Here is an 11,109-nt window from a genome sequence, read left to right on the forward strand (position 1 = left end):
AAAGAATAACCAAGTGCAAAGAACAGGAAACAGGTCACCTACACACCTTCCCCAACAGAGCAGCTTCAGGAGGAACCACTGTCTGAAGCTTCTTCTCCAGCTGAAAACTCTTTGCTTTGAGCAACTGTGTTCCAGAAGATGCTTGTCACCATGGGTTCAGCAATAAGCTGGGAAGGCTGAAGAGAACCCCCCAGACTGTGCTGAGGACGCCTGGAGCCAGCGAGTGCTCAGCACCATTGGAAACCAGGCCTGAAGTCCTAAGAAATTAGAAGAGAAAGCAATTACTTTGCTTGTGGCTCCCTTGAGTATAGCAATGTTTGCTTCCGAAAATACTTCTGAACAGATGTGACATTTGCTGTGGGCCAGATAGGCTGTTTTCCATGAGGAAATATGGCCTGCTATAAGGAAAGTGGCTCAGAGGGAGGTTGTTGGGTGAAAGGCATCTCCTGGGGACGCGGCAGGTGGCTGCTGGAGCCCTGGGCTGTGCTCCCAAAGTGCTGGAGAACATCCAGCCCTTGCTCCATACCTTCTGTGCATGAGGCAGAGGGGAATATTTAGCCTTCTGATAGCCTGCAGATGGAACTTCCCCATGGAACAGCCCAAAGTATTTCCATTCATCCTTCCAGTGCTGCATCTGCACAGGCACTGTGGAAGGGAGCCAGGTGATGGTCAGCACAAACTGGGACAAGAAAGGACTGAGCTGCTCGCAGGCATTCAGCAAGGTGCAAGGTGCTCAGTGAAGCCTAGGCCATGGAGGTGTGCAGGATGCTGAGCTCCCAAGAGCTTGGCCTGGCTAGCACATGTTCTGGGTCTGGTCCATATGTGCTGCAGAATGAGGCTAATCTCAGTAGCTAACAGGTTAAAGAGGTTTTCTGCCCAGCTCCTTCCCTGCTCTCAGCTGCATTTCACACGGTTCAGTCACAGCCACATTTCACAACTGTGTGTTTTGAAAGGACTTATTAGCTCTAAGTGTAGGTTGGGCTTAAGACTCTTGCTTTATTGTTTACCCTGCCTGCTAGGCCTGTTTCTGGGGTCAGACCCAGGTTACCAATTACATCTATGATTAAACACACTCGCCCTGCTTACCCCTGGGCATTTTCTCCTTAGATTCCAGCTGATCATGCTGAACCCCTGCTAGCAACCAGGGAGCTGGTAGCAGCACCATCATGTCTGTGCCATCTCCGGCAGAGCCAGATAATGAGATTGGAAGCAGGCCGGTACATCGATTGTTTCTGCAGCTCAGAACTGCTTCTGAATCTTTTGTTTTTAATGTAAAGAAAGCCTTCCTGTATCCACACAGATAACCTTACAGTCTTTCTCAAATCCTGGGGTAATTGGGAGGGGCCCAACTGGGAGAAGTGGCAGCTAATTTAGCAACCTGTGGGACATGTCTAATCAGGCGGATTTGGATGTGAATCCTGTGTGTAACTATTTCACTGCTGATAACAGGGGCTGCGGATTCACACCATGGCTGTCTGACTGGCAGCTGACTCTGCTGATATTCAAAAGCTGGGTTCTGTGTCTAACGCCTTCTGAACTTCAGCCCAATGTGGTAAGTGGGTGCCCCTCCAAACCCAGCAGGTGTAAGCACAGCGTGGGAACGGTCGCCTTTTAGGTGTACATAAAACACTGGATTTGCTGACTCTGTGAAAAGCCCAAGTCCTGTGAGCAGCTTGCTCTGTCCATGCTGAATTTTAACCCTCCACCAAAAGCCAGATATTACCCTTTTATTGTCAATTTTCCAGCTCAACTGGTTCTGAACCTCATTTGGATAAACAGGGTCAGAGTGTTTGAAAGCCTATCAGATGTTTAACTCCCATCAAACCAGTTACAAATCTAGTCTGGCCAATCACTATGAAGGGCTTTATTGGTGGTTTTGTTTGATTTTGTTTGTTTTATTTTAAATTGAAATCAAAATGCTCTCAGCCATTTCCAGCTAGACACGGGGCAGAAACAAATCCAGCCAGACTGACACTGAAACAGCTCTAACTTCTCTTTTTCAAATGAATTTTATCTTCTAATTGTTTGTTTACTCTGTAACTCCTCAAAGCAATTTGGAAGTGTGTATTAAGTCTATGCCCTGTCTTTAAGACTGCAGTCTTGTTGTAATGAGGCCAGAAGTTATGGGTGCATAACCCTCTTAGAGATCCTTCAGCTCCACAGGAAATCTCTTATTGGAAGGGCTTAATGAAGACAATCTGATTGCAGGGCCTGGGCTGGTATCAGACCATATGAACACGGAAGACAAAGGCCCTGAGCAGCGCGAGGGGAGCCTGTATTAACACGGTGATTAAGAACAAATGGAGGATCTGAATTTGGAGAATGGTGCCACTGCTGACTGCACCCACTTGTGGAGCAGGGGGGACCTGGGGAACCTGCTTGCCAAGGGCAGAGCTTCACTTAAGGAACACTGCGAGCGCTGATGGTGAACAAACCCACACTTGCTATGAGTGCTATTCTTGGCAGACCAGAGCACAGAGGGCCTCTTCTACTGACTCAGTTCTGGGTGATGCCATCCCTGTACTTCTTAATGGGCTCCTTCTGTTGGATGGGGGAACAGCCCCTTTTCCCAGCTTGTGCAGTCAGGCTGCAAGCCCAGCCCAGCCCTCCTGCCTTTTACTAAGGAAGAAAAGTTTGTTTTTGTTTTGGCTTTTCCTGATACATTTGTATAAAGGTGTCTTCTAGGAGGATGGCTCTGTTTACTTCCTAATTTCATGCTGCTTATGACTGTACCCACGCGCTCTGAGTGTGCTTGCTGGCTGACAGTCCAGGTGTGTTTGAAGTAATCAAGCTCTGTGTAGACAGGCTTGCTCCGGGTGTTTGTGCAGCCTCTTCCGGGGCCCCCAGCTGCTGCTCCAGTACAAACATAGTGCCCTGCATTGGGTTTCACATGGACCCATGTGCTCTTTCATGTGTGCTGCTGACTTTAAAAAGAAAAAAAAAAAAGTCTTTAGACTTTAATCCTTAGGTTTATTTCAAAGCTTACAAAGGCAAATCTGGTTTGTAGCAAGAGATTTGCCTGATTCCGTGTGCTTTGCAGATAATGGAGCAGCAGATGGAGCGGGGAGGGGAGGACAAGGACCGAGTGAGCACAGTGCCAGGACGGGAGTGGCTGTGCCCCAGCTGCAGGCTGCCCTGCTGGCAGGGGCACAGCCGGGTGAGCTCCTGGCCTGCGTTAGTGCCTGCAGCTGCACCCACTGCTTGTGGAGGAGCCAGGTGAGGCCCTGGCCATAGGATGCCTTTCCACCATGATTTGCATCACACTGTGGCACACACGGAGGCTGGATGGCACGAGGAGGGGGCATCCCCGGGTCCGTGCCCAAGGCCGGCGGGGGGCGGCACAGGCAGTCTGGGCTGGCTAATCCCTACGATCCAACTCAGCACAAGGGCTCCCCGCGGACACCGAGAGCGCGGCGGTGCTGCCGCGACTGTCCGAGAAGCGATCCCTCGGCAGCACAACCCGCAGCGCCCATCGCCGACAGCTCGCGGCCTTCTCTTCACCCTCCCGGGGCGTCGTGCCCGTTAACGAGCACATCGTGTCCCTCTAACTCCCCCCAGCACCCCTTGGGCACCCACAGCTGCAGCAGCCCCGCAGCTGCCACGGAGACCACTCCCGCCCCCTCCGCACTCTTGGCACGGCGGCGCGACGAGCCCCGGCCCCGGCCCCCTTTTTTTCCCTTTTTTTTCTCCTCCCCCTCCCCGCTCGGCCCCAAAATAGCCCTCCCGTAACCATCTCTCCCGTAACCATCTCTCCCGTAACCAGCCCTCCCCCCGCCACCCTCTCACGGCCGCGCCGACGTCACTCCTTCCACCGCGCTGAGCTCAGCCGCTATTAGCATAGCTCTCGTGGCGCCCAATGGGCTCCGAGGCGCCGCTGCCGCCCCTCCGCGCGGCGGGACTTAAAGGCGGTGCGGAGCGGGCGGCGGCACTGCGAGCTGAGCCGAACAGCGCGAGCCCGAGCGGGCAGGGCAGGCACCCACCGACCCACACACCCATCGCCAGGTCTCCCCCACCGGCCATGAGTCAGCGCCGCGGGCCCCCGCAGCGGGCCGACATGCTGCCCGAGATCGCCGCCGCCGTCGGTTTCGTCTCCGGGCTGCTGCGGACACGGGGCTGCGTCAGCGAGCAGCAGCTGCAGGTCTTCAGCGGGGCGCTGCGGGAGGCTCTTGCAGGTGAGGGGCGGCGGGGACGGCTCGGCGTGGTTTGGGTTGGGGGGACCTTAGCTGTGCTGGAACTGTGGAATCACAGCGTGGTTGCGTTGGAAGGGACCTTGGGGACCTCGCGACTGCCCCCAGCCCCATCGGTTGCTGAGTGCGCCCCTCCGCAGCAGCAGCTCAGGCTGCTTAGGACCCCATCCGTGTCCTTGGGCGCCTCTAAGGATGGGACTGAGGCTTTGAGGTCCCCGCGGAGGCGACCTGGAACGAGCGGAGCCCACCTCCATCCGGTCTTCATCCCCTTCAATCGAGACCGGAAGCTTCTGTGTCACTCCCGGGGCCGGGGGTCCCCTGCTGGTTCCTGCCCACATCCTTCAGTATCCAGCTGTGGCCCCCTCGGTGTTGAGCAGCCATGCGTGTCCCTGTGGGCACCTGCCCGTGTCCCTGTGGCACTGTAGCCCTGCAGCTGTCTGCCTGTCCCCTGTGGAGAGCTCTGTGCCCTCAGCATCCTCTCTGGGGTTTGCCTGGGGGGACCTAAAGCTGGGCTCTGTGCCCAGTCCCTGCCAAGCGAAGATCCACCCTGTGTCGTGCTGGGTGGTGCGAGGCTCTCCTCCCAGCGCAGCCCTGGTGCTATCAGCCCAAAGGAGGGCATTTGTCTGCTGCTCTGTTAAGATAAGGGGCAGTGGTGTGCCCCAAATGACCCGTCTGCTACTCCCTGACCATGGGGCTTTGTTGCTGTGTTACTCTATCTCCCCCAGACACCACACTCCTGGGGTGAGGAGGCTTTGGGTTCCCCTGTGGCACTGCTGGGGCTTTCCAGGACCTGAAGAGCTGCTTTCTGCCTTGGGTTCTGCAAGTGGCAGCTGTGCAACTGAGCACTCTGCTCCGGAGCTGCTGTGACAGAGGTGACTGAAGCAGGACGTGGTTTCCTCTAACTGCATTGAGATGTGGGACCCCTCGGGACTACAGTGGGATGCAGACCTTGCTGCTACGTGTCTGCTCACCGTGCTTCCCTTCTTGCTTCCCTTGCAGAGCACTACAAACACCACTGGTTCCCTGAGAAACCGTTCAAAGGCTCTGGGTACCGCTGCATCCGGATTAATCACAAAATGGACCCCATTATTAGCAAGGCAGCTAGCCAGATCGGACTCAGCCTCCCGCAGCTCTACCAGCTCCTGCCCAGTGAGCTCACACTCTGGGTGGACCCCTACGAGGTCTCATACCGTATTGGTGAAGATGGCTCCATCTGTGTCTTGTACGAAGCGACAGCAGCCAAGCCTGTGAGCTCCTATGGGATGCTTACCTGTAAGAACCAGATGATGTTAGGTCGCACCAGCCCTTCGAAGAACTACATCATGACTGTCTCAAGCTAAATACTCCTCTTGTCCTTACACTGCCAAGACACGGGCTACTGTATACCTCACCTGAGGATCTATTTTTAAAATGAAGAGCTATTTATATTTTTTAAGAAAATCCGAGAAAATCAAAGTTAAAATATCAGACGCTGCTTCAGACAGAAGTGGTGTTTTTAGGTGCCTTTTTTTAAAAAAAAAAAAAAAATGTTGCAAGTTGAGGTTTTTGTTATGAAGCCGATATCTACCTAATTAGTGTTGGATGGCAGTTTGGGTGAGCTGGCTTTGTCACTGGGCAGCTTGGAATGGAGGAAGAGGGGGAGGAGGCCAGCTGGGAAGTGTAGCTGATGACAGGACCCAGGTGTCACCTCTCTGTCCTGGTACCTGGCAGTGCTGCTGTGTCACCAAGCATTGCAGTGCTGTTAGGGCAGGGATGAGTTACTGCGCTTCCTTCACTAACTCATGCCTAAGCTGGTCTGATCTCTCTGCGGATAGTGTTTGGTAACCCCAGGGTCTGGGTGGTGCTGGGAACCCTGTGATTCCTGTGCAGTGGAGGTCCCCAATATTGTAAATATTCTGGTGGCACCCAGTGCTATTTGTTCCTGGTGCTCTCCAGCACCTGGCTGTCACCACAGCTTGCTGCTCCAAGCCCTGAAACCAGCACTGAACTGTGAGGCCTTTCTGCTCCATGGGGTTCAGACATCAGCCCATGCCCTACAGCTGCATCCCCTCTTGTGTGTAAAAGTTGCCTAACCCAACTCTGATGCTGCTCTGTGTCACTTCTCTGGAAGAGCTGAAGCAACTCACCTTGTGCCCTAGAGATTGGTGTGTAAGTTCCCCTCTTCCCTCTACCTTTAAATCTGAAAGTATTGTGAGATTCTTCCCCTGTGCTTGTGGCTGCCTGGGGTTGGGGTGCTCGGATGCTTTGGTATCCGCGTTGCTTTTAAATTCACATTTTCCTCCCTCTCTTCCTCCCCTGAGTGCTCAGCATGTAGCTGAGCCTTGGAGCTGTCTCAGCTGAGACATTGAAGGGGCAGGTTCTGGTTTCTTGGTACCTGTCTTGCACAATGCCTGGCCCTTCACCTCTCAAAGCAGAGCTCCTCTTGTGGTCCTGGTGGTATTTTGTGTTCATGGTGGTTTGCCTGAGTGGTGTTCAGGTGTTTGGCCCTCTGGCTTCTGCAGGTGGGGTGGGAACCAAAAGTATTGCCCCGACACTGTCTGTTGGGGAATGAGCCTTCACCAGCATGAGATGTCCATTAGCTTTTTTATGAACCAGCTGGTGCTCCTCCAGTGATCTCAGTAGAAGTGATGGGGAAATTCAGGGCATTGACGTGGCCTGTTCTATTGAAACTTCTTCAGATCTGTTTTGCAGAACACTTTTATTTTAACCTTCCTCCTTCCTGAGCTAGCAGCTGACTGGCATCCTGGAGCTGCTCTTTCCCAGCCTTGGGTTCAAGTTCTCAGACAATTGTGCAATATATTTCAAAACCATGGATGCTCTGGGAGAGGAAGGAAGCCTCCTGTCTGCTACAGCCCTTGGCTTGTTTCTCAATGCATTAAGACAAAGAAGTGCAGCTCCCCAGTTCTGACTACTACTTATGTGGGAAAACTTACAGATTTCTGTAGCAGTTTCAAATGATTTTCTGAACTGGAAAAACAGCAATTTTATTAAATGTCAAGTGGTGTTACGTTGTCCTTGAACAGTACGAGGCGGTTGCTCTGGAGTTGCATCACTTCAGTTCCTCACAGCAGTGAAGCAGAAGCTGAACTGAAGCGCTGGGACTTTTCCCCTGGTGCAATAGGTGACATCACCAGGAGGGGAGCACTTGGGAACTTCCAAAAAACAAGTTCTCTTTTCTAAGGAGAAAAGGACCAGAGTGCTTTCTGGAGTCCTTGCTTCAAATCTGCGTGTCTGGGAGCTGCAGTGCGATCAGGGCGAATGCTGTTTGCTTTGGCTCCTGTGGCTGGGTGTGGGGTTGCCTGGGCTGTGGTGTTTGCCTCCCCGTTACTGCTCCCTCCCTCTTAGCAGAAAAGAATGTCAGAGGAACATCCCACACCAAAGGAACGCGCTATCGTTGCACTTTCTGTGCTCCTGCTTCTAACACAAAAGCAGCCACGTCCCATTCCTTATCCCTGGCGTGGAGGAGCCTCACCTTCAAGTGTCTTGTTAGCTTCAAGCCCAACTAAATTCAGGTGTAACCCCTTTCTCTTGTAGCTGGTTCCTTGTAAAAGCTGTGAATTACTGTGCTGTTGCCTTCTTGCCTACAAGCCGAAATGGTGTGTTTTCAGGAGGTGTTTGGAGGCTTAGGGGGTTGGAGGTTTCCTCTCACTGTTTAAACAAAGCTGGACTGTTGACTGGGACCTGCTTTTTTTGTATTGGGTGGATGTGGTGGAAACTTTGTAAGCTACACATGGAGGAAGAAATGGATGGTTACTAATTGTACAGTAGTGTTTTTATATACAGAGTGTACAGATCCTTATGCTTTTGTTACTTTAATAAAAACATAGCATTGCTGAGCCTTGTTTCCTTGCTGGGCTGACAATGGGGGGGTGGACTTTGTGACCACGCTGTGCTGCTGGGGCTTGGTCAGAGTGTGTGTGACTGCTTCTTTCTGGCTGTGTAACAGAGGCGGTTTGGAGAAGCCTGCTTACTCAATGTGCTGGCTGAGCACAGCCCTGCAGAGCTGGGGGCTGGGTCTGATGAGTAATGGGGCTGTGGGGTCCTGCCCTGCTCCCTGCGGCTGCCTTGACTTGTCCCACAGAGGCAGTGGGGGGCTTAGTGCAGAGCACAGAGGGCATAGAGCTGCCTGCTGGGTCTCTTACTCAACACTATAGAACCATTGTTCACCTTGGAAATGAGCAGGTAATGACCTGAGCCAGGCAAGGGGCAGTTCCTGGGTGTCTGGGTGTGCCACCCTGCTCCCTTCCTGCCCTCCTTCTAGGGGTGGCTGAGTCAGCAGGAGGAAGGCTGAGAGATCAGAGGATGGAGATGTCCGGGGAATGCTTAGGGCTGTTACAACAAAAGCACCTGGGGCTGATTCATGGGAGATCCTGTTTTGGTTGTGCCCAGGCTGGTGACTGCAGCTTGCTCACTGTGTGGCTTGTGTGCTTCATCTCTTCAGGCTGACTTGTGTGCTTCATACTCTTCAGGCTGACTTTATTTAGGGGCATTGAGCTAAGTCAGCTCACACAGGTGCCAGCTTTGGTCACAAACTTGCCAATATGCTTTGGACTGTGGGCTCTGCCACCCCCCAGCTGCTCCCTGGTGGCTTCCAGAGAAGTGATGCTGGGGTGAGCACTGGCCTGGGAACAGAGACATGTCCCCCTCCTGCTTTTACCCCACCTCGAGGAGGAAAACAGATGGTGGGTTGGTTTTGGTGCTCCGTCAAGGCCACTCCTTTCTGAACTCATCCCTTCATTAGTTTCAGTAAGCACACCCAAATTGCTGCTGCTTGTGAAACAGGGCTGTTAGGGAGGAACGGGTGTCCTGCTGGTTGCTGATTACATTGGAGTCATGCAGGTTCAAAGGCACAGAGTGGTGGGATGATGCCCATACGGTGTGTGTGTTGGCGGGGGTGGCAGCACAGCCAGTGCCCTGCTGTGCCCACAGGTTCCGTTTGGGCTCTCGCAGGGCTGAAGCCACTGCCCTTTGAGTCTCCACAAGCAGAGCTGCAATGGCCCAAAACTGGAGTGCTCTCAGCCTGGATGAAAACACAGCTCTCCTGCAGAAGAGTGTTCAGTGAGGAGTCAGCGCTATGGCACAGCCTCCAGCTCTGCCCACCAGCCTCCTCATAGGTGACTCATCTCCTATTTTTATTTTGCTCGTCATTTTCCTTCTGGTTGGATCGTGGTCCGTCAGGATCAGCTCTGGGCCGTGGGGAGGGGTGCAGGGCGACACCCCAGGACCAGTTCAGGACAGACTGGAAGTAAACAAAGGGGCAACCACTGCTCCCCACCTCCTGTTGCCATTTGGACACTTTCTGCCAAGATTTTGCTGGATTTCTGCTGGCATTTAAAAAAAAATAATAATTATTATTTCTATTATTTTAAATTGGTGTGTTTCTGCTGGAAGCGTCTGATTCAAGGAGCCCAGTCCAGTCAGTGCCCCCTACCACCAGCAGCTGGCACGTTGCACAAACCAGCATTCATCCCCAGCGTGTCCTGGGCTGGAGCACTGCCTGGTGCCCTTTGCTCTGCCCCACCTGTCCTCCCTGCTGGGCTGGGGCTGTCTGTCTGTCTGTTGGAGAAATGCCATTTGTGCAAAGTCCAAATCAGCTGCGGAAAATGTCCCGACCTGGAGGCAGTGACCACCACAGACAGACTCCGTGAAGATATTTTGCTCAATTCATGACAAAATGTTATTGGATTTTTGTGTGTTTGTTTTGTTCTCTTTCCAGGGGTCCCTTTAGCAGAAGCTGAGCGTTTCTCACTTCTAACTTACCAGAAAAGAAACATCAGCAGAAGTGAAACCCAGCCTCCACCCTCCCCTGCACATGGTGTGGGGTTGGACTCCTCGAGGTGCTTCCTGCCCAGGGTTTGCCACTGGGATGGGAGCAGTGATGTCAGCCCTGCCGAGGCCAATCAGCGCTGCGTGGGTGCCTGTATCTGGGGCAATGCAGCAGCTCTGCCCCAGCCCTGGGGATGGGAGGGGACGCCCAGGGCACACCATCACCTGCGCTGTGCGCAGCTCAAACCATCTTCCCAGGATCTGCCACAGCCGGAGAAACTGCGCTCACGTGGCCCAGCAACGGGTCGGTGCTTTGTGTGGTTGGAGGGGTTGCAGCAGCACTAGCGCCAGCTCCAGCAAACCCATGTCTTGTGCTGCATGTGGATTCCTGCTGGTTCCTGCCCCTCAGCAGGGCTGGCAGAGTGGATCCTGCTGAGGGACCGTGCTCCTTGCCTGCCCTTTGTCCTGACAGACCTTTCCTCCCCCTCACACTGTCTGCAGAGCAGAGCCTGAGCTCCCTGCAGCACTGACCCTAAGCCTGTGTGTCCCCATCAGCCCTACAGACACCAGCACAGAGGAGATACCCCTTTCTGATCCTTGGGGAATGGGATCCTGGGGGCTGCCTCTCCCCAGCCACCACTGTGTCCCCTGGGATGTGGGGCCTTGACAGACGGGCAGGCAGCATGGAGCTGCTTTTTTTGTTTTCCACAGCACGTCTCATGGGGAGAATCATCTCGATCTCCGTCCCCATCCCCATTTCAGTCCTCATTCCTGCCCTATCCCCATCTCATCTCCATCCTATTCCTGTCCTCATCCCTGTCCCCATCCCCCATCCCTATCCCACACCATCCCTGTCCCCATCCCCATTCCTGTCTGTGTCTCTGTCCCCATTCCGGCCCATCCATGACAGGCGGCTGCTGAGCTCTAGTGCTCTCATTTATGATCTGTTGGGGGATAAAAGAGCTTATTTGCAACAGTGAGCAACTGGTGTGCGGGGACAACTGCTGCCATCTGTCTGTTGGGGTGGGGGTGGGGGGGTGCAGCTGGGACTGGGTTTTGTTTCTCTTTCATGCACCACTGAACTTTGCACCTTTTGTTTTCCAAGAGAAGAGCTGGGAGCACTGGGGAGAAAAGCGGCCTCCTTGCAACGTGCAGG

The 11,109-nt window shown here is 53.7% G+C and overlaps 1 protein-coding gene across 1 annotated transcript; it reads left to right on the plus strand.

The window, feature by feature from the left end:
- The first annotated feature begins 3,840 nt into the window (after window positions 1-3,840).
- On the plus strand, window positions 3,841-8,023 carry BTG2 (BTG anti-proliferation factor 2). The gene is made up of 2 exons (XM_072356145.1): window positions 3,841-4,172; window positions 5,187-8,023. Exons 1-2 carry the CDS (start codon window positions 3,857-3,859, stop codon window positions 5,525-5,527), a joined length of 657 nt encoding a protein of 218 aa, XP_072212246.1. The 5' UTR covers window positions 3,841-3,856; the 3' UTR covers window positions 5,528-8,023.
- The last annotated feature ends 3,086 nt before the right edge of the window (window positions 8,024-11,109 follow it).

Source organism: Excalfactoria chinensis, chromosome 23, assembly GCF_039878825.1.
Source record: "Excalfactoria chinensis isolate bCotChi1 chromosome 23, bCotChi1.hap2, whole genome shotgun sequence".
NCBI classification, from domain to species: domain Eukaryota; kingdom Metazoa; phylum Chordata; class Aves; order Galliformes; family Phasianidae; genus Excalfactoria; species Excalfactoria chinensis.

Excerpts from the sequence above, each read along its gene's own strand:
- BTG2 (XM_072356145.1), top strand. The coding sequence starts at position 3,857 with ATGGGCTCCGAGGCGCCGCTGCCGCCCCTCCGCGCGGCGGGACTTAAA. Across the intron at positions 4,173-5,186 it reads GCTGCGGGAGGCTCTTGCAG|AGCACTACAAACACCACTGG; the intron begins GTGAGGGGCGGC and ends CTTCCCTTGCAG.